The 25,554-nt window shown below is 39.5% G+C and overlaps 1 protein-coding gene and 18 non-coding genes across 19 annotated transcripts; 17 read left to right on the top strand and 2 right to left on the bottom strand.

Annotated features, from left to right (window-relative positions):
* Positions 1-138: 138 nt before the first annotated feature.
* LOC121309241 lies at positions 139-24,232 on the bottom strand (the record flags this gene model as incomplete). Its single annotated transcript, XM_041242141.1, has 18 exons — positions 24,126-24,232; positions 18,323-18,423; positions 17,710-17,797; positions 15,887-15,987; positions 15,274-15,361; positions 13,455-13,555; positions 12,842-12,929; positions 11,021-11,121; positions 10,408-10,495; positions 8,588-8,688; positions 7,975-8,062; positions 6,154-6,254; positions 5,541-5,628; positions 3,719-3,819; positions 3,106-3,193; positions 1,285-1,385; positions 672-759; positions 139-280 (listed from the first exon to the last, which is right to left on the bottom strand). Coding segments are annotated over exons 1-18 (1,761 nt in total), but the record flags the coding sequence as incomplete, so codon positions are not given.
* On the top strand, positions 2,154-2,226 carry trnav-aac. Its single transcript has one exon. It is a non-coding gene; the product is annotated as a tRNA-Val (tRNA).
* trnav-cac lies at positions 2,348-2,420 on the top strand. Its single transcript has one exon. It is a non-coding gene; the product is annotated as a tRNA-Val (tRNA).
* trnav-aac lies at positions 4,588-4,660 on the top strand. Its single transcript has one exon. It is a non-coding gene; the product is annotated as a tRNA-Val (tRNA).
* Positions 4,782-4,854, top strand: trnav-cac. The gene has a single exon. It is a non-coding gene; the product is annotated as a tRNA-Val (tRNA).
* Positions 7,023-7,095, top strand: trnav-aac. The gene has a single exon. It is a non-coding gene; the product is annotated as a tRNA-Val (tRNA).
* trnav-cac lies at positions 7,217-7,289 on the top strand. Its single transcript has one exon. It is a non-coding gene; the product is annotated as a tRNA-Val (tRNA).
* On the top strand, positions 9,457-9,529 carry trnav-aac. Its single transcript has one exon. It is a non-coding gene; the product is annotated as a tRNA-Val (tRNA).
* trnav-cac lies at positions 9,651-9,723 on the top strand. The gene has a single exon. It is a non-coding gene; the product is annotated as a tRNA-Val (tRNA).
* trnav-aac lies at positions 11,890-11,962 on the top strand. The gene has a single exon. It is a non-coding gene; the product is annotated as a tRNA-Val (tRNA).
* trnav-cac lies at positions 12,084-12,156 on the top strand. The gene has a single exon. It is a non-coding gene; the product is annotated as a tRNA-Val (tRNA).
* trnav-aac lies at positions 14,324-14,396 on the top strand. Its single transcript has one exon. It is a non-coding gene; the product is annotated as a tRNA-Val (tRNA).
* Positions 14,518-14,590, top strand: trnav-cac. The gene has a single exon. It is a non-coding gene; the product is annotated as a tRNA-Val (tRNA).
* trnav-aac lies at positions 16,756-16,828 on the top strand. Its single transcript has one exon. It is a non-coding gene; the product is annotated as a tRNA-Val (tRNA).
* trnav-cac lies at positions 16,950-17,022 on the top strand. Its single transcript has one exon. It is a non-coding gene; the product is annotated as a tRNA-Val (tRNA).
* On the bottom strand, positions 18,998-19,070 carry trnam-cau. Its single transcript has one exon. It is a non-coding gene; the product is annotated as a tRNA-Met (tRNA).
* Positions 20,088-20,160, top strand: trnav-aac. The gene has a single exon. It is a non-coding gene; the product is annotated as a tRNA-Val (tRNA).
* trnav-cac lies at positions 20,331-20,403 on the top strand. Its single transcript has one exon. It is a non-coding gene; the product is annotated as a tRNA-Val (tRNA).
* Positions 24,233-25,364: 1,132 nt separating the features above from the next.
* LOC121309242 lies at positions 25,365-25,471 on the top strand. The gene has a single exon (XR_005948619.1). It is a non-coding gene; the product is annotated as a U6 spliceosomal RNA (small nuclear RNA).
* The last annotated feature ends 83 nt before the right edge of the window (positions 25,472-25,554 follow it).

The raw sequence follows: 25,554 nt of genomic DNA, 5'->3' as shown, positions 1-25,554 counted from the left end.
CACTCCCATTGTCCCATCTCCACTGAATATGGAAAGAAAATGTTTTAAATGAGTTCTTTTCAATACACAGAGTACAGTATTGTTTTGTAGGTTTTGAAACTGGGTGTTTGAAATGCCCCCCTTATTCCGCTTCAGTACCTTTGTGTAACGTGCCAGTTTGCACAGTTGTGTTTCATATTCCCCAGTATACCTGGTAGTAAGGATGATCTTCTTGTCGTGGTCGAAGGCCATGCCACTGATGTACTCCTCGTGCTGCTTCAACTCCACGAAGGCGGTGACCCTGCGCAGGTCCCACACTTTCAGGGTGCCGTTATCATTCACAGCATGCTGAATAGCTTCTTTTTAAAAGCGCCAATGCACAGTTGAATCAAATTTGATTCCCAGGATGAAGGCCACCACGACCTAGACTCTGAAACTATCTTAAGGATCTCACCATTCCCTGAGGATTTTAGGCATTGTTCACGTACAATCTGCTGAATCAAAACAGGCATACTTGCATATCTTTTAACCATATTTGTGTACATTAGAAAAACATTTAAAACATACATAAATAAAGAATGTTCACACCAAGTGTTGCAAAGACGTAAGAGTGGCAGACATACAGGATATCCATGACAAAATAACCCAAATAACAGAACATCAAAACAGATCCAGGGTCAAAGCTTCAGTACCTGTGTGCCTTTGGTATCCTTTTGACTAGCTTTCCTCCCTCCACGTCCATAATGTGGACAGATTTGTCCTTAGATATGCTGAAGAGTTCTAGGTGGAAAACAGTCCACATGAAAGTCAGCAACACTCATTGGATAACTCTGAAGCACAGCTTGCTATAGACCACCTAATGCAAGATAAGATTTATTGATGTCATACCATACCATATTTTTTTTGCAAACTACAACAGGAGGAATAATGTGAGACAAACATTTGGACATGGTACTGTTTGTTCGATGAGGGACAAGAACACGAGGAATCATTTCGCCAAATCAGATAATCAAGGTAACTCCGATATGCTCAGTCTCACAAAATCATGCATTCTTCTTCTTCTTATTACTATTATTATTGTAGAAAAATATTAAAGCAGGACAGATCCACAGAGATGCAACATCTTTTTATCCAGGGATGTCCGGACCGCAGCGACTGGGGAATTCCTGAACTTAATTTCAAAAATCACATCTCCTGTAGTACAGGGTCCTGTATATTACCACCAAGCTGGGGCACTGGTTGAGCTTCACAATTAATGTACCATAAAAACCATAAAAAAATGCCCCAATCACACTGCATACTTACTCTCTCTGTCATGTGAAAAAGCCACCTCCCTACAGGATTTGAGGTGATGCCCGGAGGACCAGAGCTCCTTGTTCCCTCCTTCCACGCAGAAAAAGGAGTGACTAAAAAGGAAAAGCAACGTGCACAAAAACATTACTGACAATGTGACATGATAAAGAGAAGCTGTACATCCCTTAAATGCACTGTTCATTTTCTATGGAGAGCAGACATGTCTTTTGTATGGTCCCAGACAAACCATTTCTGTTAGCATTTAATGCTGCAGCACAGCTTGGGTGGCTTTTACATCCTCAAATGTATTCATTAGAAAAAGGCTTGAGGTTTTCAAATGATTTCTGTCAATTAAAACGAATATTCACATAAAGGCATTTTGAAAAGAAAGCCATTCTAGGGACTTGTAATACTGTACATGCCTTTTGAATACCCAGGTAAGCTAAATAAGCAGCCAGACTGCTTTTCATATCGCCGATATCGGGGCCGAACCCCCGACCACCTACACATAGATAACTCCATCGAGGTCCCCAGCAGCCACGATGTCCCGTGTTGGGTGGAATGCTATAGTATTCACAATGGCCTCTTATTTAATGTCTTCAGGAGTCTCTTGGTAATATACGTGCAATTGAAAAATATAAGTATATTCTACTTCTAGAATTCTGTCGATTATTGAGCAGGAGTTATTTAAAACGTTGAACGCTACAATTTGTATCTGAGCACAGGAATGAACATGATACACGCTTACACTCGGGGTAGTATTATATAGTAAGGGCTTGTTGTTTAATTTATGAAATGTTAAATAATAAAAAACTACTACTACTTTGCAGAACGAGATGTTAGTAAGCTACTATACGGACAGGGAAGTGTAAAGTAGACGTGTTTCCGTAGTGTAGTGGTTATCACGTTCGCCTAACACGCGAAAGGTCCCCGGTTCGAGACCGGGCGGAAACAGTTATTTTTTTAATTTAGTTGCATGTATTTAAAATAGCAACCCGTTACAAATAATAATAATAAAAATATATACTTGTTAGGTCATATTGCACATATCGCAAACTTCTAAGCATCGCCTAATGTTTCCGTAGTGTAGTGGTTATCACGTTCGCCTCACACGCGAAAGGTCCCCGGTTCGAAACCGGGCGGAAACACGTGTTTTTTTTTTTTTCTTTTTGGTTTTTTAAATCTGTTATATTTATTAGGCGCGGCTGCATTTTTATAACAACGTGGCAGGTGGTTGCATTTATTTGAGTACTGTACATCCAGATTATCCTGTGCATCATTCATCGGGTCGAGAATTGATACATTTCTTACTACCCCATGAAGCCATTTTACCATATGGTCAGTCCACTGATACAGTGATTAGTTTAAAAACTGTTCACATTTAAAACGTAAATTTGATACACCTGGGAGTGCTGCTGTGAATTTCTATGCAGCTCAGCAAAGACCCCACGGTCCACAGTCCTGGAATGAGATGAGTGTTCATAGCCTGCTGAATAGCTTCTTTTTAAAAGCGCCAATGCACAGTTGAATCAAATTTGATTCCCAGGATGAAGGCCACCATGACCTAGACTCTGAAACTATCTTAAGGATCTCACCATTCCCTGAGGATTTTAGGCATTGTTCACGTACAATCTGCTGAATCAAAACAGGCATACTTGCATATCTTTTAACCATATTTGTGTACATTAGAAAAACATTTAAAACATACATAAATAAAGAATGTTCACACCAAGTGTTGCAAAGACGTAAGAGTGGCAGACATACAGGATATCCATGACAAAATAACCCAAATAACAGAACATCAAAACAGATCCAGGGTCAAAGCTTCAGTACCTGTGTGCCTTTGGTATCCTTTTGACTAGCTTTCCTCCCTCCACGTCCATAATGTGGACAGATTTGTCCTTAGATATGCTGAAGAGTTCTAGGTGGAAAACAGTCCACATGAAAGTCAGCAACACTCATTGGATAACTCTGAAGCACAGCTTGCTATAGACCACCTAATGCAAGATAAGATTTATTGATGTCATACCATACCATATTTTTTTTGCAAACTACAACAGGAGGAATAATGTGAGACAAACATTTGGACATGGTACTGTTTGTTCGATGAGGGACAAGAACACGAGGAATCATTTCGCCAAATCAGATAATCAAGGTAACTCCGATATGCTCAGTCTCACAAAATCATGCATTCTTCTTCTTCTTATTACTATTATTATTGTAGAAAAATATTAAAGCAGGACAGATCCACAGAGATGCAACATCTTTTTATCCAGGGATGTCCGGACCGCAGCGACTGGGGAATTCCTGAACTTAATTTCAAAAATCACATCTCCTGTAGTACAGGGTCCTGTATATTACCACCAAGCTGGGGCACTGGTTGAGCTTCACAATTAATGTACCATAAAAACCATAAAAAAATGCCCCAATCACACTGCATACTTACTCTCTCTGTCATGTGAAAAAGCCACCTCCCTACAGGATTTGAGGTGATGCCCGGAGGACCAGAGCTCCTTGTTCCCTCCTTCCACGCAGAAAAAGGAGTGACTAAAAAGGAAAAGCAACGTGCACAAAAACATTACTGACAATGTGACATGATAAAGAGAAGCTGTACATCCCTTAAATGCACTGTTCATTTTCTATGGAGAGCAGACATGTCTTTTGTATGGTCCCAGACAAACCATTTCTGTTAGCATTTAATGCTGCAGCACAGCTTGGGTGGCTTTTACATCCTCAAATGTATTCATTAGAAAAAGGCTTGAGGTTTTCAAATGATTTCTGTCAATTAAAACGAATATTCACATAAAGGCATTTTGAAAAGAAAGCCATTCTAGGGACTTGTAATACTGTACATGCCTTTTGAATACCCAGGTAAGCTAAATAAGCAGCCAGACTGCTTTTCATATCGCCGATATCGGGGCCGAACCCCCGACCACCTACACATAGATAACTCCATCGAGGTCCCCAGCAGCCACGATGTCCCGTGTTGGGTGGAATGCTATAGTATTCACAATGGCCTCTTATTTAATGTCTTCAGGAGTCTCTTGGTAATATACGTGCAATTGAAAAATATAAGTATATTCTACTTCTAGAATTCTGTCGATTATTGAGCAGGAGTTATTTAAAACGTTGAACGCTACAATTTGTATCTGAGCACAGGAATGAACATGATACACGCTTACACTCGGGGTAGTATTATATAGTAAGGGCTTGTTGTTTAATTTATGAAATGTTAAATAATAAAAAACTACTACTACTTTGCAGAACGAGATGTTAGTAAGCTACTATACGGACAGGGAAGTGTAAAGTAGACGTGTTTCCGTAGTGTAGTGGTTATCACGTTCGCCTAACACGCGAAAGGTCCCCGGTTCGAGACCGGGCGGAAACAGTTATTTTTTTAATTTAGTTGCATGTATTTAAAATAGCAACCCGTTACAAATAATAATAATAAAAATATATACTTGTTAGGTCATATTGCACATATCGCAAACTTCTAAGCATCGCCTAATGTTTCCGTAGTGTAGTGGTTATCACGTTCGCCTCACACGCGAAAGGTCCCCGGTTCGAAACCGGGCGGAAACACGTGTTTTTTTTTTTTTCTTTTTTGGTTTTTTAAATCTGTTATATTTATTAGGCGCGGCTGCATTTTTATAACAACGTGGCAGGTGGTTGCATTTATTTGAGTACTGTACATCCAGATTATCCTGTGCATCATTCATCGGGTCGAGAATTGATACATTTCTTACTACCCCATGAAGCCATTTTACCATATGGTCAGTCCACTGATACAGTGATTAGTTTAAAAACTGTTCACATTTAAAACGTAAATTTGATACACCTGGGAGTGCTGCTGTGAATTTCTATGCAGCTCAGCAAAGACCCCACGGTCCACAGTCCTGGAATGGGATGAGTGTTCATAGCCTGCTGAATAGCTTCTTTTTAAAAGCGCCAATGCACAGTTGAATCAAATTTGATTCCCAGGATGAAGGCCACCACGACCTAGACTCTGAAACTATCTTAAGGATCTCACCATTCCCTGAGGATTTTAGGCATTGTTCACGTACAATCTGCTGAATCAAAACAGGCATACTTGCATATCTTTTAACCATATTTGTGTACATTAGAAAAACATTTAAAACATACATAAATAAAGAATGTTCACACCAAGTGTTGCAAAGACGTAAGAGTGGCAGACATACAGGATATCCATGACAAAATAACCCAAATAACAGAACATCAAAACAGATCCAGGGTCAAAGCTTCAGTACCTGTGTGCCTTTGGTATCCTTTTGACTAGCTTTCCTCCCTCCACGTCCATAATGTGGACAGATTTGTCCTTAGATATGCTGAAGAGTTCTAGGTGGAAAACAGTCCACATGAAAGTCAGCAACACTCATTGGATAACTCTGAAGCACAGCTTGCTATAGACCACCTAATGCAAGATAAGATTTATTGATGTCATACCATACCATATTTTTTTTGCAAACTACAACAGGAGGAATAATGTGAGACAAACATTTGGACATGGTACTGTTTGTTCGATGAGGGACAAGAACACGAGGAATCATTTCGCCAAATCAGATAATCAAGGTAACTCCGATATGCTCAGTCTCACAAAATCATGCATTCTTCTTCTTCTTATTACTATTATTATTGTAGAAAAATATTAAAGCAGGACAGATCCACAGAGATGCAACATCTTTTTATCCAGGGATGTCCGGACCGCAGCGACTGGGGAATTCCTGAACTTAATTTCAAAAATCACATCTCCTGTAGTACAGGGTCCTGTATATTACCACCAAGCTGGGGCACTGGTTGAGCTTCACAATTAATGTACCATAAAAACCATAAAAAAATGCCCCAATCACACTGCATACTTACTCTCTCTGTCATGTGAAAAAGCCACCTCCCTACAGGATTTGAGGTGATGCCCGGAGGACCAGAGCTCCTTGTTCCCTCCTTCCACGCAGAAAAAGGAGTGACTAAAAAGGAAAAGCAACGTGCACAAAAACATTACTGACAATGTGACATGATAAAGAGAAGCTGTACATCCCTTAAATGCACTGTTCATTTTCTATGGAGAGCAGACATGTCTTTTGTATGGTCCCAGACAAACCATTTCTGTTAGCATTTAATGCTGCAGCACAGCTTGGGTGGCTTTTACATCCTCAAATGTATTCATTAGAAAAAGGCTTGAGGTTTTCAAATGATTTCTGTCAATTAAAACGAATATTCACATAAAGGCATTTTGAAAAGAAAGCCATTCTAGGGACTTGTAATACTGTACATGCCTTTTGAATACCCAGGTAAGCTAAATAAGCAGCCAGACTGCTTTTCATATCGCCGATATCGGGGCCGAACCCCCGACCACCTACACATAGATAACTCCATCGAGGTCCCCAGCAGCCACGATGTCCCGTGTTGGGTGGAATGCTATAGTATTCACAATGGCCTCTTATTTAATGTCTTCAGGAGTCTCTTGGTAATATACGTGCAATTGAAAAATATAAGTATATTCTACTTCTAGAATTCTGTCGATTATTGAGCAGGAGTTATTTAAAACGTTGAACGCTACAATTTGTATCTGAGCACAGGAATGAACATGATACACGCTTACACTCGGGGTAGTATTATATAGTAAGGGCTTGTTGTTTAATTTATGAAATGTTAAATAATAAAAAACTACTACTACTTTGCAGAACGAGATGTTAGTAAGCTACTATACGGACAGGGAAGTCTAAAGTAGACGTGTTTCCGTAGTGTAGTGGTTATCACGTTCGCCTAACACGCGAAAGGTCCCCGGTTCGAGACCGGGCGGAAACAGTTATTTTTTTAATTTAGTTGCATGTATTTAAAATAGCAACCCGTTACAAATAATAATAATAAAAATATATACTTGTTAGGTCATATTGCACATATCGCAAACTTCTAAGCATCGCCTAATGTTTCCGTAGTGTAGTGGTTATCACGTTCGCCTCACACGCGAAAGGTCCCCGGTTCGAAACCGGGCGGAAACACGTGTTTTTTTTTTTTTCTTTTTGGTTTTTTAAATCTGTTATATTTATTAGGCGCGGCTGCATTTTTATAACAACGTGGCAGGTGGTTGCATTTATTTGAGTACTGTACATCCAGATTATCCTGTGCATCATTCATCGGGTCGAGAATTGATACATTTCTTACTACCCCATGAAGCCATTTTACCATATGGTCAGTCCACTGATACAGTGATTAGTTTAAAAACTGTTCACATTTAAAACGTAAATTTGATACACCTGGGAGTGCTGCTGTGAATTTCTATGCAGCTCAGCAAAGACCCCACGGTCCACAGTCCTGGAATGGGATGAGTGTTCATAGCCTGCTGAATAGCTTCTTTTTAAAAGCGCCAATGCACAGTTGAATCAAATTTGATTCCCAGGATGAAGGCCACCACGACCTAGACTCTGAAACTATCTTAAGGATCTCACCATTCCCTGAGGATTTTAGGCATTGTTCACGTACAATCTGCTGAATCAAAACAGGCATACTTGCATATCTTTTAACCATATTTGTGTACATTAGAAAAACATTTAAAACATACATAAATAAAGAATGTTCACACCAAGTGTTGCAAAGACGTAAGAGTGGCAGACATACAGGATATCCATGACAAAATAACCCAAATAACAGAACATCAAAACAGATCCAGGGTCAAAGCTTCAGTACCTGTGTGCCTTTGGTATCCTTTTGACTAGCTTTCCTCCCTCCACGTCCATAATGTGGACAGATTTGTCCTTAGATATGCTGAAGAGTTCTAGGTGGAAAACAGTCCACATGAAAGTCAGCAACACTCATTGGATAACTCTGAAGCACAGCTTGCTATAGACCACCTAATGCAAGATAAGATTTATTGATGTCATACCATACCATATTTTTTTTGCAAACTACAACAGGAGGAATAATGTGAGACAAACATTTGGACATGGTACTGTTTGTTCGATGAGGGACAAGAACACGAGGAATCATTTCGCCAAATCAGATAATCAAGGTAACTCCGATATGCTCAGTCTCACAAAATCATGCATTCTTCTTCTTCTTATTACTATTATTATTGTAGAAAAATATTAAAGCAGGACAGATCCACAGAGATGCAACATCTTTTTATCCAGGGATGTCCGGACCGCAGCGACTGGGGAATTCCTGAACTTAATTTCAAAAATCACATCTCCTGTAGTACAGGGTCCTGTATATTACCACCAAGCTGGGGCACTGGTTGAGCTTCACAATTAATGTACCATAAAAACCATAAAAAAATGCCCCAATCACACTGCATACTTACTCTCTCTGTCATGTGAAAAAGCCACCTCCCTACAGGATTTGAGGTGATGCCCGGAGGACCAGAGCTCCTTGTTCCCTCCTTCCACGCAGAAAAAGGAGTGACTAAAAAGGAAAAGCAACGTGCACAAAAACATTACTGACAATGTGACATGATAAAGAGAAGCTGTACATCCCTTAAATGCACTGTTCATTTTCTATGGAGAGCAGACATGTCTTTTGTATGGTCCCAGACAAACCATTTCTGTTAGCATTTAATGCTGCAGCACAGCTTGGGTGGCTTTTACATCCTCAAATGTATTCATTAGAAAAAGGCTTGAGGTTTTCAAATGATTTCTGTCAATTAAAACGAATATTCACATAAAGGCATTTTGAAAAGAAAGCCATTCTAGGGACTTGTAATACTGTACATGCCTTTTGAATACCCAGGTAAGCTAAATAAGCAGCCAGACTGCTTTTCATATCGCCGATATCGGGGCCGAACCCCCGACCACCTACACATAGATAACTCCATCGAGGTCCCCAGCAGCCACGATGTCCCGTGTTGGGTGGAATGCTATAGTATTCACAATGGCCTCTTATTTAATGTCTTCAGGAGTCTCTTGGTAATATACGTGCAATTGAAAAATATAAGTATATTCTACTTCTAGAATTCTGTCGATTATTGAGCAGGAGTTATTTAAAACGTTGAACGCTACAATTTGTATCTGAGCACAGGAATGAACATGATACACGCTTACACTCGGGGTAGTATTATATAGTAAGGGCTTGTTGTTTAATTTATGAAATGTTAAATAATAAAAAACTACTACTACTTTGCAGAACGAGATGTTAGTAAGCTACTATACGGACAGGGAAGTGTAAAGTAGACGTGTTTCCGTAGTGTAGTGGTTATCACGTTCGCCTAACACGCGAAAGGTCCCCGGTTCGAGACCGGGCGGAAACAGTTATTTTTTTAATTTAGTTGCATGTATTTAAAATAGCAACCCGTTACAAATAATAATAATAAAAATATATACTTGTTAGGTCATATTGCACATATCGCAAACTTCTAAGCATCGCCTAATGTTTCCGTAGTGTAGTGGTTATCACGTTCGCCTCACACGCGAAAGGTCCCCGGTTCGAAACCGGGCGGAAACACGTGTTTTTTTTTTTTCTTTTTGGTTTTTTAAATCTGTTATATTTATTAGGCGCGGCTGCATTTTTATAACAACGTGGCAGGTGGTTGCATTTATTTGAGTACTGTACATCCAGATTATCCTGTGCATCATTCATCGGGTCGAGAATTGATACATTTCTTACTACCCCATGAAGCCATTTTACCATATGGTCAGTCCACTGATACAGTGATTAGTTTAAAAACTGTTCACATTTAAAACGTAAATTTGATACACCTGGGAGTGCTGCTGTGAATTTCTATGCAGCTCAGCAAAGACCCCACAGTCCACAGTCCTGGAATGGGATGAGTGTTCATAGCCTGCTGAATAGCTTCTTTTTAAAAGCGCCAATGCACAGTTGAATCAAATTTGATTCCCAGGATGAAGGCCACCACGACCTAGACTCTGAAACTATCTTAAGGATCTCACCATTCCCTGAGGATTTTAGGCATTGTTCACGTACAATCTGCTGAATCAAAACAGGCATACTTGCATATCTTTTAACCATATTTGTGTACATTAGAAAAACATTTAAAACATACATAAATAAAGAATGTTCACACCAAGTGTTGCAAAGACGTAAGAGTGGCAGACATACAGGATATCCATGACAAAATAACCCAAATAACAGAACATCAAAACAGATCCAGGGTCAAAGCTTCAGTACCTGTGTGCCTTTGGTATCCTTTTGACTAGCTTTCCTCCCTCCACGTCCATAATGTGGACAGATTTGTCCTTAGATATGCTGAAGAGTTCTAGGTGGAAAACAGTCCACATGAAAGTCAGCAACACTCATTGGATAACTCTGAAGCACAGCTTGCTATAGACCACCTAATGCAAGATAAGATTTATTGATGTCATACCATACCATATTTTTTTTGCAAACTACAACAGGAGGAATAATGTGAGACAAACATTTGGACATGGTACTGTTTGTTCGATGAGGGACAAGAACACGAGGAATCATTTCGCCAAATCAGATAATCAAGGTAACTCCGATATGCTCAGTCTCACAAAATCATGCATTCTTCTTCTTCTTATTACTATTATTATTGTAGAAAAATATTAAAGCAGGACAGATCCACAGAGATGCAACATCTTTTTATCCAGGGATGTCCGGACCGCAGCGACTGGGGAATTCCTGAACTTAATTTCAAAAATCACATCTCCTGTAGTACAGGGTCCTGTATATTACCACCAAGCTGGGGCACTGGTTGAGCTTCACAATTAATGTACCATAAAAACCATAAAAAAATGCCCCAATCACACTGCATACTTACTCTCTCTGTCATGTGAAAAAGCCACCTCCCTACAGGATTTGAGGTGATGCCCGGAGGACCAGAGCTCCTTGTTCCCTCCTTCCACGCAGAAAAAGGAGTGACTAAAAAGGAAAAGCAACGTGCACAAAAACATTACTGACAATGTGACATGATAAAGAGAAGCTGTACATCCCTTAAATGCACTGTTCATTTTCTATGGAGAGCAGACATGTCTTTTGTATGGTCCCAGACAAACCATTTCTGTTAGCATTTAATGCTGCAGCACAGCTTGGGTGGCTTTTACATCCTCAAATGTATTCATTAGAAAAAGGCTTGAGGTTTTCAAATGATTTCTGTCAATTAAAACGAATATTCACATAAAGGCATTTTGAAAAGAAAGCCATTCTAGGGACTTGTAATACTGTACATGCCTTTTGAATACCCAGGTAAGCTAAATAAGCAGCCAGACTGCTTTTCATATCGCCGATATCGGGGCCGAACCCCCGACCACCTACACATAGATAACTCCATCGAGGTCCCCAGCAGCCACGATGTCCCGTGTTGGGTGGAATGCTATAGTATTCACAATGGCCTCTTATTTAATGTCTTCAGGAGTCTCTTGGTAATATACGTGCAATTGAAAAATATAAGTATATTCTACTTCTAGAATTCTGTCGATTATTGAGCAGGAGTTATTTAAAACGTTGAACGCTACAATTTGTATCTGAGCACAGGAATGAACATGATACACGCTTACACTCGGGGTAGTATTATATAGTAAGGGCTTGTTGTTTAATTTATGAAATGTTAAATAATAAAAAACTACTACTACTTTGCAGAACGAGATGTTAGTAAGCTACTATACGGACAGGGAAGTGTAAAGTAGACGTGTTTCCGTAGTGTAGTGGTTATCACGTTCGCCTAACACGCGAAAGGTCCCCGGTTCGAGACCGGGCGGAAACAGTTATTTTTTTAATTTAGTTGCATGTATTTAAAATAGCAACCCGTTACAAATAATAATAATAAAAATATATACTTGTTAGGTCATATTGCACATATCGCAAACTTCTAAGCATCGCCTAATGTTTCCGTAGTGTAGTGGTTATCACGTTCGCCTCACACGCGAAAGGTCCCCGGTTCGAAACCGGGCGGAAACACGTGTTTTTTTTTTTTTCTTTTTGGTTTTTTAAATCTGTTATATTTATTAGGCGCGGCTGCATTTTTATAACAACGTGGCAGGTGGTTGCATTTATTTGAGTACTGTACATCCAGATTATCCTGTGCATCATTCATCGGGTCGAGAATTGATACATTTCTTACTACCCCATGAAGCCATTTTACCATATGGTCAGTCCACTGATACAGTGATTAGTTTAAAAACTGTTCACATTTAAAACGTAAATTTGATACACCTGGGAGTGCTGCTGTGAATTTCTATGCAGCTCAGCAAAGACCCCACGGTCCACAGTCCTGGAATGGGATGAGTGTTCATAGCCTGCTGAATAGCTTCTTTTTAAAAGCGCCAATGCACAGTTGAATCAAATTTGATTCCCAGGATGAAGGCCACCACGACCTAGACTCTGAAACTATCTTAAGGATCTCACCATTCCCTGAGGATTTTAGGCATTGTTCACGTACAATCTGCTGAATCAAAACAGGCATACTTGCATATCTTTTAACCATATTTGTGTACATTAGAAAAACATTTAAAACATACATAAATAAAGAATGTTCACACCAAGTGTTGCAAAGACGTAAGAGTGGCAGACATACAGGATATCCATGACAAAATAACCCAAATAACAGAACATCAAAACAGATCCAGGGTCAAAGCTTCAGTACCTGTGTGCCTTTGGTATCCTTTTGACTAGCTTTCCTCCCTCCACGTCCATAATGTGGACAGATTTGTCCTTAGATATGCTGAAGAGTTCTAGGTGGAAAACAGTCCACATGAAAGTCAGCAACACTCATTGGATAACTCTGAAGCACAGCTTGCTATAGACCACCTAATGCAAGATAAGATTTATTGATGTCATACCATACCATATTTTTTTTGCAAACTACAACAGGAGGAATAATGTGAGACAAACATTTGGACATGGTACTGTTTGTTCGATGAGGGACAAGAACACGAGGAATCATTTCGCCAAATCAGATAATCAAGGTAACTCCGATATGCTCAGTCTCACAAAATCATGCATTCTTCTTCTTCTTATTACTATTATTATTGTAGAAAAATATTAAAGCAGGACAGATCCACAGAGATGCAACATCTTTTTATCCAGGGATGTCCGGACCGCAGCGACTGGGGAATTCCTGAACTTAATTTCAAAAATCACATCTCCTGTAGTACAGGGTCCTGTATATTACCACCAAGCTGGGGCACTGGTTGAGCTTCACAATTAATGTACCATAAAAACCATAAAAAAATGCCCCAATCACACTGCATACTTACTCTCTCTGTCATGTGAAAAAGCCACCTCCCTACAGGATTTGAGGTGATGCCCGGAGGACCAGAGCTCCTTGTTCCCTCCTTCCACGCAGAAAAAGGAGTGACTAAAAAGGAAAAGCAACGTGCACAAAAACATTACTGACAATGTGACATGATAAAGAGAAGCTGTACATCCCTTAAATGCACTGTTCATTTTCTATGGAGAGCAGACATGTCTTTTGTATGGTCCCAGACAAACCATTTCTGTTAGCATTTAATGCTGCAGCACAGCTTGGGTGGCTTTTACATCCTCAAATGTATTCATTAGAAAAAGGCTTGAGGTTTTCAAATGATTTCTGTCAATTAAAACGAATATTCACATAAAGGCATTTTGAAAAGAAAGCCATTCTAGGGACTTGTAATACTGTACATGCCTTTTGAATACCCAGGTAAGCTAAATAAGCAGCCAGACTGCTTTTCATATCGCCGATATCGGGGCCGAACCCCCGACCACCTACACATAGATAACTCCATCGAGGTCCCCAGCAGCCACGATGTCCCGTGTTGGGTGGAATGCTATAGTATTCACAATGGCCTCTTATTTAATGTCTTCAGGAGTCTCTTGGTAATATACGTGCAATTGAAAAATATAAGTATATTCTACTTCTAGAATTCTGTCGATTATTGAGCAGGAGTTATTTAAAACGTTGAACGCTACAATTTGTATCTGAGCACAGGAATGAACATGATACACGCTTACACTCGGGGTAGTATTATATAGTAAGGGCTTGTTGTTTAATTTATGAAATGTTAAATAATAAAAAACTACTACTACTTTGCAGAACGAGATGTTAGTAAGCTACTATACGGACAGGGAAGTCTAAAGTAGACGTGTTTCCGTAGTGTAGTGGTTATCACGTTCGCCTAACACGCGAAAGGTCCCCGGTTCGAGACCGGGCGGAAACAGTTATTTTTTTAATTTAGTTGCATGTATTTAAAATAGCAACCCGTTACAAATAATAATAATAAAAATATATACTTGTTAGGTCATATTGCACATATCGCAAACTTCTAAGCATCGCCTAATGTTTCCGTAGTGTAGTGGTTATCACGTTCGCCTCACACGCGAAAGGTCCCCGGTTCGAAACCGGGCGGAAACACGTGTTTTTTTTTTTCTTTTTGGTTTTTTAAATCTGTTATATTTATTAGGCGCGGCTGCATTTTTATAACAACGTGGCAGGTGGTTGCATTTATTTGAGTACTGTACATCCAGATTATCCTGTGCATCATTCATCGGGTCGAGAATTGATACATTTCTTACTACCCCATGAAGCCATTTTACCATATGGTCAGTCCACTGATACAGTGATTAGTTTAAAAACTGTTCACATTTAAAACGTAAATTTGATACACCTGGGAGTGCTGCTGTGAATTTCTATGCAGCTCAGCAAAGACCCCACGGTCCACAGTCCTGGAATGGGATGAGTGTTCATAGCCTGCTGAATAGCTTCTTTTTAAAAGCGCCAATGCACAGTTGAATCAAATTTGATTCCCAGGATGAAGGCCACCACGACCTAGACTCTGAAACTATCTTAAGGATCTCACCATTCCCTGAGGATTTTAGGCATTGTTCACGTACAATCTGCTGAATCAAAACAGGCATACTTGCATATCTTTTAACCATATTTGTGTACATTAGAAAAACATTTAAAACATACATAAATAAAGAATGTTCACACCAAGTGTTGCAAAGACGTAAGAGTGGCAGACATACAGGATATCCATGACAAAATAACCCAAATAACAGAACATCAAAACAGATCCAGGGTCAAAGCTTCAGTACCTGTGTGCCTTTGGTATCCTTTTGACTAGCTTTCCTCCCTCCACGTCCATAATGTGGACAGATTTGTCCTTAGATATGCTGAAGAGTTCTAGGTGGAAAACAGTCCACATGAAAGTCAGCAACACTCATTGGATAACTCTGAAGCACAGCTTGCTATAGACCACCTAATGCAAGATAAGATTTATTGATGTCATACCATACCATATTTTTTTTGCAAACTACAACAGGAGGAATAATGTGAGACAAACATTTGGACATGGTACTGTTTGTTCGATGAGGGACAAGAACACGAGGAATCATTTCGCCAAATCAGATAATCAAGGTAACTCCGATATGCTCAGTCTCACAAAATCATGCATTCTTCTTCTTCTTATTACTATTATTATTGTAGAAAAATATTAAAGCAGGACAGATCCACAGAGATGCAACATCTTTTTATCCAGGGATGTCCGGACCGCAGCGACTGGGGAATTCCTGAACTTAATTTCAAAAATCACATCTCCTGTAGTACAGGGTCCTGTATATTACCACCAAGCTGGGGCACTGGTTGAGCTTCACAATTAATGTACCATAAAAACCATAAAAAAATGCCCCAATCACACTGCATACTTACTCTCTCTGTCATGTGAAAAAGCCACCTCCCTACAGGATTTGAGGTGATGCCCGGAGGACCAGAGCTCCTTGTTCCCTCCTTCCACGCAGAAAAAGGAGTGACTAAAAAGGAAAAGCAACGTGCACAAAAACATTACTGACAATGTGACATGATAAAGAGAAGCTGTACATCCCTTAAATGCACTGTTCATTTTCTATGGAGAGCAGACATGTCTTTTGTATGGTCCCAGACAAACCATTTCTGTTAGCATTTAATGCTGCAGCACAGCTTGGGTGGCTTTTACATCCTCAAATGTATTCATTAGAAAAAGGCTTGAGGTTTTCAAATGATTTCTGTCAATTAAAACGAATATTCACATAAAGGCATTTTGAAAAGAAAGCCATTCTAGGGACTTGTAATACTGTACATGCCTTTTGAATACCCAGGTAAGCTAAATAAGCAGCCAGACTGCTTTTCATATCGCCGATATCGGGGCCGAACCCCCGACCACCTACACATAGATAACTCCATCGAGGTCCCCAGCAGCCACGATGTCCCGTGTTGGGTGGAATGCTATAGTATTCACAATGGCCTCTTATTTAATGTCTTCAGGAGTCTCTTGGTAATATACGTGCAATTGAAAAATATAAGTATATTCTACTTCTAGAATTCTGTCGATTATTGAGCAGGAGTTATTTAAAACGTTGAACGCTACAATTTGTATCTGAGCACAGGAATGAACATGATACACGCTTACACTCGGGGTAGTATTATATAGTAAGGGCTTGTTGTTTAATTTATGAAATGTTAAATAATAAAAAACTACTACTACTTTGCAGAACGAGATGTTAGTAAGCTACTATACGGACAGGGAAGTCTAAAGTAGACGTGTTTCCGTAGTGTAGTGGTTATCACGTTCGCCTAACACGCGAAAGGTCCCCGGTTCGAGACCGGGCGGAAACAGTTATTTTTTTAATTTAGTTGCATGTATTTAAAATAGCAACCCGTTACAAATAATAATAATAAAAATATATACTTGTTAGGTCATATTGCACATATCGCAAACTTCTAAGCATCGCCTAATGTTTCCGTAGTGTAGTGGTTATCACGTTCGCCTCACACGCGAAAGGTCCCCGGTTCGAAACCGGGCGGAAACACGTGTTTTTTTTTTTTTTTCTTTTTGGTTTTTTAAATCTGTTATATTTATTAGGCGCGGCTGCATTTTTATAACAACGTGGCAGGTGGTTGCATTTATTTGAGTACTGTACATCCAGATTATCCTGTGCATCATTCATCGGGTCGAGAATTGATACATTTCTTACTACCCCATGAAGCCATTTTACCATATGGTCAGTCCACTGATACAGTGATTAGTTTAAAAACTGTTCACATTTAAAACGTAAATTTGATACACCTGGGAGTGCTGCTGTGAATTTCTATGCAGCTCAGCAAAGACCCCACGGTCCACAGTCCTGGAATGGGATGAGTGTTCATAGCCTGCTGAATAGCTTCTTTTTAAAAGCGCCAATGCACAGTTGAATCAAATTTGATTCCCAGGATGAAGGCCACCACGACCTAGACTCTGAAACTATCTTAAGGATCTCACCATTCCCTGAGGATTTTAGGCATTGTTCACGTACAATCTGCTGAATCAAAACAGGCATACTTGCATATCTTTTAACCATATTTGTGTACATTAGAAAAACATTTAAAACATACATAAATAAAGAATGTTCACACCAAGTGTTGCAAAGACGTAAGAGTGGCAGACATACAGGATATCCATGACAAAATAACCCAAATAACAGAACATCAAAACAGATCCAGGGTCAAAGCTTCAGTACCTGTGTGCCTTTGGTATCCTTTTGACTAGCTTTCCTCCCTCCACGTCCATAATGTGGACAGATTTGTCCTTAGATATGCTGAAGAGTTCTAGGTGGAAAACAGTCCACATGAAAGTCAGCAACACTCATTGGATAACTCTGAAGCACAGCTTGCTATAGACCACCTAATGCAAGATAAGATTTATTGATGTCATACCATACCATATTTTTTTTGCAAACTACAACAGGAGGAATAATGTGAGACAAACATTTGGACATGGTACTGTTTGTTCGATGAGGGACAAGAACACGAGGAATCATTTCGCCAAATCAGATAATCAAGGTAACTCCGATATGCTCAGTCTCACAAAATCATGCATTCTTCTTCTTCTTATTACTATTATTATTGTAGAAAAATATTAAAGCAGGACAGATCCACAGAGATGCAACATCTTTTTATCCAGGGATGTCCGGACCGCAGCGACTGGGGAATTCCTGAACTTAATTTCAAAAATCACATCTCCTGTAGTACAGGGTCCTGTATATTACCACCAAGCTGGGGCACTGGTTGAGCTTCACAATTAATGTACCATAAAAACCATAAAAAAATGCCCCAATCACACTGCATACTTACTCTCTCTGTCATGTGAAAAAGCCACCTCCCTACAGGATTTGAGGTGATGCCCGGAGGACCAGAGCTCCTTGTTCCCTCCTTCCACGCAGAAAAAGGAGTGACTAAAAAGGAAAAGCAACGTGCACAAAAACATTACTGACAATGTGACATGATAAAGAGAAGCTGTACATCCCTTAAATGCACTGTTCATTTTCTATGGAGAGCAGACATGTCTTTTGTATGGTCCCAGACAAACCATTTCTGTTAGCATTTAATGCTGCAGCACAGCTTGGGTGGCTTTTACATCCTCAAATGTATTCATTAGAAAAAGGCTTGAGGTTTTCAAATGATTTCTGTCAATTAAAACGAATATTCACATAAAGGCATTTTGAAAAGAAAGCCATTCTAGGGACTTGTAATACTGTACATGCCTTTTGAATACCCAGGTAAGCTAAATAAGCAGCCAGACTGCTTTTCATATCGCCGATATCGGGGCCGAACCCCCGACCACCTACACATAGATAACTCCATCGAGGTCCCCAGCAGCCACGATGTCCCGTGTTGGGTGGAATGCTATAGTATTCACAATGGCCTCTTATTTAATGTCTTCAGGAGTCTCTTGGTAATATACGTGCAATTGAAAAACATAAGTATATTCTACTTCTTGAATTCTGTCGATTGCTAAAATAAAACTTTTGCCCCGTGTGAGGATCGAACTCACGACCTTCAGATTATGAGACTGACGCGCTACCTACTGCGCTAACGAGGCCATGAAAGCATAGTTTAAACTAACCGCTAATATCACAAAAATCACAGAAAAAGGACTCGGACAGTAGCACTCATTCTGCTCTTATTTTCTAATGCGCTAACGAGTCCATGAAAGGGCTCCGCATTCCGGGATTTCTGCAACCAAGATTTCAACAACATGCCGAGTTCTTTGCCACTTCAGGCCCGTGGCTAGCATCCTTCAGATGAAATCCATTCGCAGGCATTGGTGTGCCCTTCCTCCGGTGTGACAGGTTATCTTCATTAGAATCGTCACTGCACTGGCTGGCAGGCTGTCTTCTGCCCCCCCCCCCAACCCTTGATTTTCTGCAAGCAATCAGAGCATTGGCTAGTTCCAGATTGAAGTCTAGATACTCCATAAGCTCTCTCTGTCCCCTTATTGCATTGCCTTACAATGTCTGGACGATTATTATCAGAAATACTAAAATGAAGTTGTAAATTAATGAATAACATCAGAAAAACGTTGTATATAAACCCAAAGGTTTAATAAAAAGTTGATATAAAACAGTAAATAAATACATAAACCCCAAATAAAACACACTAATCTATTTCATTTAATTAAAAAAAGAAAAAATCTGTGTACTTTACAGTAAACCTGATTACTGAACGTAACAACTAGCTGAGTATGTTGGCTGGCATATCACAGGGGGTACGAACACCGGTCCTCTGCTCCACAGCTCTTGCTGTCTGCTACTCAACAGCTGAGTACTGTGCCCCAGGCTGGTGTCGCATTTATAGTATGCGCAATCTGAAACTCGTGAGTCCGATCCTACACGGGGCAGTTTTTCTTATTGAGCAGGAGTTATTTAAAACGTTGAACGCTACAATTTGTATCTGAGCACAGGAATGAACATGATACACGCTTGCACTCGGGGTAGTATTATATAGTAAGGGCTTGTTGTTTAATTTATGAAATGTTAAATAATAAAAAACTACTACTACTTTTCAGAACGAGATGTTAGTAAGCTACTATACGGACAGGGAAGTCTAAAGTAGACGTGTTTCCGTAGTGTAGTGGTTATCACGTTCGCCTAACACGCGAAAGGTCCCCGGTTCGAGACCGGGCGGAAACAGTTATTTTTTTAATTTAGTTGCATGTATTTAAAATAGCAACCCGTTACAAATAATAATAATAAAAATATATACTTGTTAGGTCATATTGCACATATCGCAAACTGCAATATACAGTATTTGTATTTGAAGTTCATTGTCTTTGATAAGATCTTTACAAGTATCACCTAATGTTTCCGTAGTGTAGTGGTTATCACGTTCGCCTCACACGCGAAAGGTCCCCGGTTCGAAACCGGGCGGAAACACGTGTTTTTTTTTTTTTTGTTTTTTTTTTTTTTCTTTTTTGTTTTTTAAATCTGTTATATTTATTAGGCGCGGCTGCATTTTTATAACAACGTGGCAGGTGGTTGCATTTATTTGAGTACTGTACATCCAGATTATCCTGTGCATCATTCATCGGGTCGAGAGTTGATACATTTCTTACCTGCAAAAGAAAAACCATGGAAGAAAACACAGCCGGATGTGCAAAGTGTACCCCATGAAGCCATTTTACCATATGGTCAGTCCACTGATACAGTGATTAGTTTAAAAACTGTTCACATTTAAAACGTAAATTTGATACACCTGGGAGTGCTGCTGTGAATTTCTATGAAGCTCAGCGAAGACCCCACGTTCCTCAGTCCTGGAATGGGATGAGTGTTCATAGCCTCGTCCCACCCAGCCAAAAGTCGATCTTCAATCTTGGTAGTTATTAACCAATCATAGCCCGTGTCGCTACCAAGAATTGACCAGGAAAGAGCCAATCAGATTGTGCAGAGGTACCAAGAATCAAGTGACAGAATTATCCAATCAGATCTCGTAGAACTACCAAGCCTACTGAACGTTATGAACGACGAAGGATTATTTCATCTTTTGGTTTATTTCAAAGTACAATCACCTGAAGGTAAGAATTTTATTACAGTATTATTTTAATTGTCACTAGTACTGTACATATACTCAGCAAGAATAAAAAAGTCAATAATAATAATAATAATAATATGTTTATATTACAAATGTCAGCTGTAGAAATGCGCGGATAGTAAACTTTATATTTTCTAATATTATCAATAAAAATACACGATTGACATTTTCACAATAGGTGTCAGTTCTGAGTGTTAAAAAATGTAATATTTACAACTTGTTTGAGAGACTGTGTTATCCAAAGCGCAATTATATTTAATACATTTGTCCGTTGTAATGGTACTGTAATACTTGTATCCGGGACAACAGAAATTGTACAATGGTAAAATAAACAGTACCATATAGTAGCGAGGTATAGTGTTGCATTATACTGTAGATGCCATGGCACTTCTTGGAAATAAAAAGTACAATTGTATTATCATGGTGGTACTGCATTATAGTGCCTTAAAAACCTCTTACGCCCATTGAGTCCCGCGGGCGGGACATGGTACTACAATTACACATTATATTTCAAAAATCATATTGTAATATTATTACAAAAGCAAAACAAAAAAAAAAAAAAATACATAACTGACGCAATATCAGAAACGTTGTCTTCCAACCGTCAAACAGCGAAGGAATTTTTCGAATTCGCCATTTCACCGCTGAGATATTCCCTTCGCAATGTGTCTAGTACCTCACGGTTCAAAAACAACTCCAATCGACTAGCTGTGCGTTTCGCTGCTCTGGCCTTACATGTATCTGTTGATGGTGAAATCTCCCTGATCACGTTGTAGGGGAGGTCACAAGCTGTCCAATCATACCTTGACTTTGTTTGTAGCCTAATCCATTGAAGAGTAATCGATGTGCGTACGTAAACAAGACACATATTTGCAAGCGAGGGCGCAGTGTTACGCACATAGGATCAAGGTTTCTTACCGTTTTCTGATCATTTTTCAATTTGTAAAATTTATAAAATCGAACGAAATGGCGAGCAGTGTTCCAAAGCATCCCAAAAGAAGTCGATTCAGTCTTTTTGAAGTTTTGGAGGAGATGGATAATAGTGAAAGTGATGGCGAAAATGACTTTCTGGGTTGGAGAGCGCTGATTCAGCGTCTGTGAAGCAGCATTTGAAGATGGATTGGAGCCTCTTCAGGATTTGTAAGTATAATGGATCCACACTACATTTATTATTATTATTATTATTATTATTATTATTATTATTATTATTATTATTATTATTATTATGCGTAATTTTCAATATGCATTTTTACTGTAAACGTTATTAGAAAATGCAACCATTTGACTCTCAAGGGGCACATAAAAATAACATTTTTTAAAATAATTTTTAATGCATAGTAAAGAGCAACACCATGTCTCATCTGTGCTGTGCTGCTGTATACGGTCCCTGATCTTTACGATGCAATACACGTTGCAAGAAGTAATTGTTGCTTCCCTGCCGACTTTATTATTTTCTCATTGATGTTCATTGATTTAGATTATTGCATGGGAGTGTCTGGCAAACTTTTTTATATTTCAACTAGAGACAGTGTAGTTTTCTTAGCCTTTCATAATAAGCTGTCTGCCTGCTCCAACAATCACTCACTCAGTTTCTTTGTTTGCCACATGTCAATCAAAGTAAAGATGAAAGGAACTGAGTTGTTTTCAGTCTGGCAGCCTGATTTAGAGCAGCAAAGGTGTCTGCAATCTCATTATTATTATTATTATTATTATTATTATTATTGTAGACATTTAGCAGATGCCTTTATCCAATAATCAACATATATTCACCTGTCAGCAGTGCTTGAATGAGTGTAACCAGTTTATTTTGAAAAAAATAAAATCTCATTATTTTGCTTCTTGACATTTACATACTTTCAAGCAAGTGAGTAACAAAAATACAGTCAGGTTCTGAAAATTCAGAGCTACAAAAAAATCTCAGTGGCAACATTCTCCTGCACAAACACACAGTTATGTGAGAGCAATGTGCCTGACAGTTGTGGCATATGAACTGAGAGTATTTGTCATGCATACTCATCATGGATACATTTCGGGCACCCCAAAGCTCTCCAAAAAGGCCACCTTTTGAATGAAATATTGGACAAATAAGTAAAAAAGAGGATTACAAAATCTAATTCATGTGGCAATGTATAGCATGTGAGGTGCCAGAAGGTAACCTCCCTTTTAGATCTTGCTCAATAAACTAGTGTATGACTGGCCATAAAGATTTACACAATATTCATTTTTGGAGAGGTTTGGGGACCCTTGGGCCTAGCTTTGTAAAAACTCATGTAGAATTTGATCCCTTTATTCAATCAGTTTCAAATTTTTATACAGTGTAGTAGACATGTTGGGGAAGCACTGGAAAAAAAATCTTTTCATGTGCTACAAGGTGAAAAAATGAAGATAGAATATAAACAAATGAAAAGCATTTCTTGTTTTTTATGTTTTTTTTTTTTTTTTTTTTTTTGGATATCTCCTTCCAGTGCGGTAGTGAGTAAGGCTTCTATCAAATCTGAGACTAATCTGAGTCTTAGTCCTAATGGCCAGGGGGTTACCTTGAATTCAAGCCCTGAACCATGCCAGTGCTGTCTATACTTTGGAAGATAAAGTGATTTATTTAAGGCCATAGCCCTCCAGGCGGAAATTGCCTGTGGGAGGCTGGGGGTTTAAGAAGTTAAACTGGAAACCGAGCTGTCTGAAGCAGGAGGAAATGTATCGAATTACAGCAGCCCTGTGGGAACGAGGCTCGGCCGCACTGCTGTTGCACGTCATAACAAGGGGATGTCCCAATCTGCATAACTCTCTTAACATTTAAACCATGGTAAATTATGGTAAATGCATTGTATAACCATGGGGAAAAAACTGGAAATAAAAAAGACTGCATTTTTAATGTGGTCAAATTTTATAAAGGTAAACCTTTACAAAGTCAGCTTTTGTAGTTGCACTTTCTTCACAATGCAGTGTGTTTTGCACTGACTCGAATGGGCAAATAGTAACTCTTGGGGAAGAATATCCATTTATAAAAAATGTTACAAAGTCAATTGAAAGCAGTGTTCCCAGTTTGTTTCAGGATGCACCTCTCTACCTGTCCTCTTTTAAAGCAATGACCCCATCCCTCACTGCTGAACCCGAGGCTTCTCCGTGGAGCTTCCCAGATGAGAGGAAGCACACAAGCAGCCACTTCCTCAGCATGCTGTCAAGGCTAGAAGGAGATTCCTGCGCTAAGGTATCAAGGTTAACAGAAGTTTTCTTCTCTATTGCCTGGAGAATCTCCCAGTATGGAGTAAATACTTGACTGCCTCTTAATGGCCATGAAGGTAGCTAACAAACAAAAAAGTTACTTGCAGTAAACATCCCGATTCTGGCAGATCTAACGGGTGTGATTTACTACTGTACAATCACAGTGTGGTTCCCAGATGGCTTTCAGAGTGTGGGAATCCAGTATGCACACAATGAAGAGACATGTTGTTAAAATATAACAATGGCCACTGGGAGGCAGGCTGCCACTGTTAGGATGTTTTTCTGAAACGCCTGGAATAGGTTTCAGTTTTAAAGCATTGGCAAGGTTTACATGTCAGTTTCTCACACTCTGATGATCTTTTACCTCCGGACTGATCTGTGAAATAAAAGTTAACACATTAATGTTCCAACAGCAATTAAACATTTAGATAACAATACAAATTAAGATCTAACAATACTCTTGAAGCTAATGCAGATATTTAGTTTGCTGTCCTCATGTTAAAGCGTTTTACTAAGAAGCAGTTTGCAGTTTTGCTGTTAGATCAGTTGCTAGTTTTGTTTCATGCTTCAGTTTTATTTTACTTTGGTTTGAGTTTCTGTAAACCAGTACAGCACTGCTAGGGAAGGAGAAGGACCTAGGGGAGGGACGAGGGTCTGCTTTGAACTGACGAGCTGCTGCTCCTCCTAGGGACTTTAAACGGCAAGCCGAGCCGTCTGCAGGAGGAGGAAATGTATCGAATTACAGCAGCCCCTCATTTGAAACCACGCCCCGCTGATGGGAACGAGGCTCAACTGCACTGCTGTTGCACGTCGTAAAAAGGGGGAGTCCAATATGCATAACACCCAGCAACCTCTCGTGCACAGAGCTGCAGATGGCTCTGGGAAAGTGTTTTTTGGGGGTACGGAGGGGGAGAGGGGGTGCAAAGTTGCGATGTAATTGGACTGTTTTGTTGAGTGTGTATATAGGAGTACACATCAAAGCACACTATTATTGATCAGAGGAATCATGATAACTGCTCCACCACTGCTGCAGGGCTTGGGAGTGTGTCACTGTATATAGAGCGCCTGTTCTCAGGGTGTATTTGTGCTCGCTTCGGCAGCACATATACTAAAATTGGAACGATACAGAGAAGATTAGCATGGCCCCTGCGCAAGGATGACACGCAAATTCGTGAAGCGTTCCATATTTTTGTTATTTAGGGGGAAAAAAAAAAAAAAACATACTTTCAAGTCGTCCCTATGTGCCAGGCAGTGTTTTGTGATACACTGGCGTT

This window comes from Polyodon spathula, unplaced genomic scaffold (assembly GCF_017654505.1).
Source record: "Polyodon spathula isolate WHYD16114869_AA unplaced genomic scaffold, ASM1765450v1 scaffolds_1065, whole genome shotgun sequence".
Lineage (NCBI taxonomy): Eukaryota > Metazoa > Chordata > Actinopteri > Acipenseriformes > Polyodontidae > Polyodon > Polyodon spathula.
The sequence above is the reverse complement of the archived record's forward strand: the minus strand, read 5'-3'. Positions and strand labels throughout refer to the sequence as shown.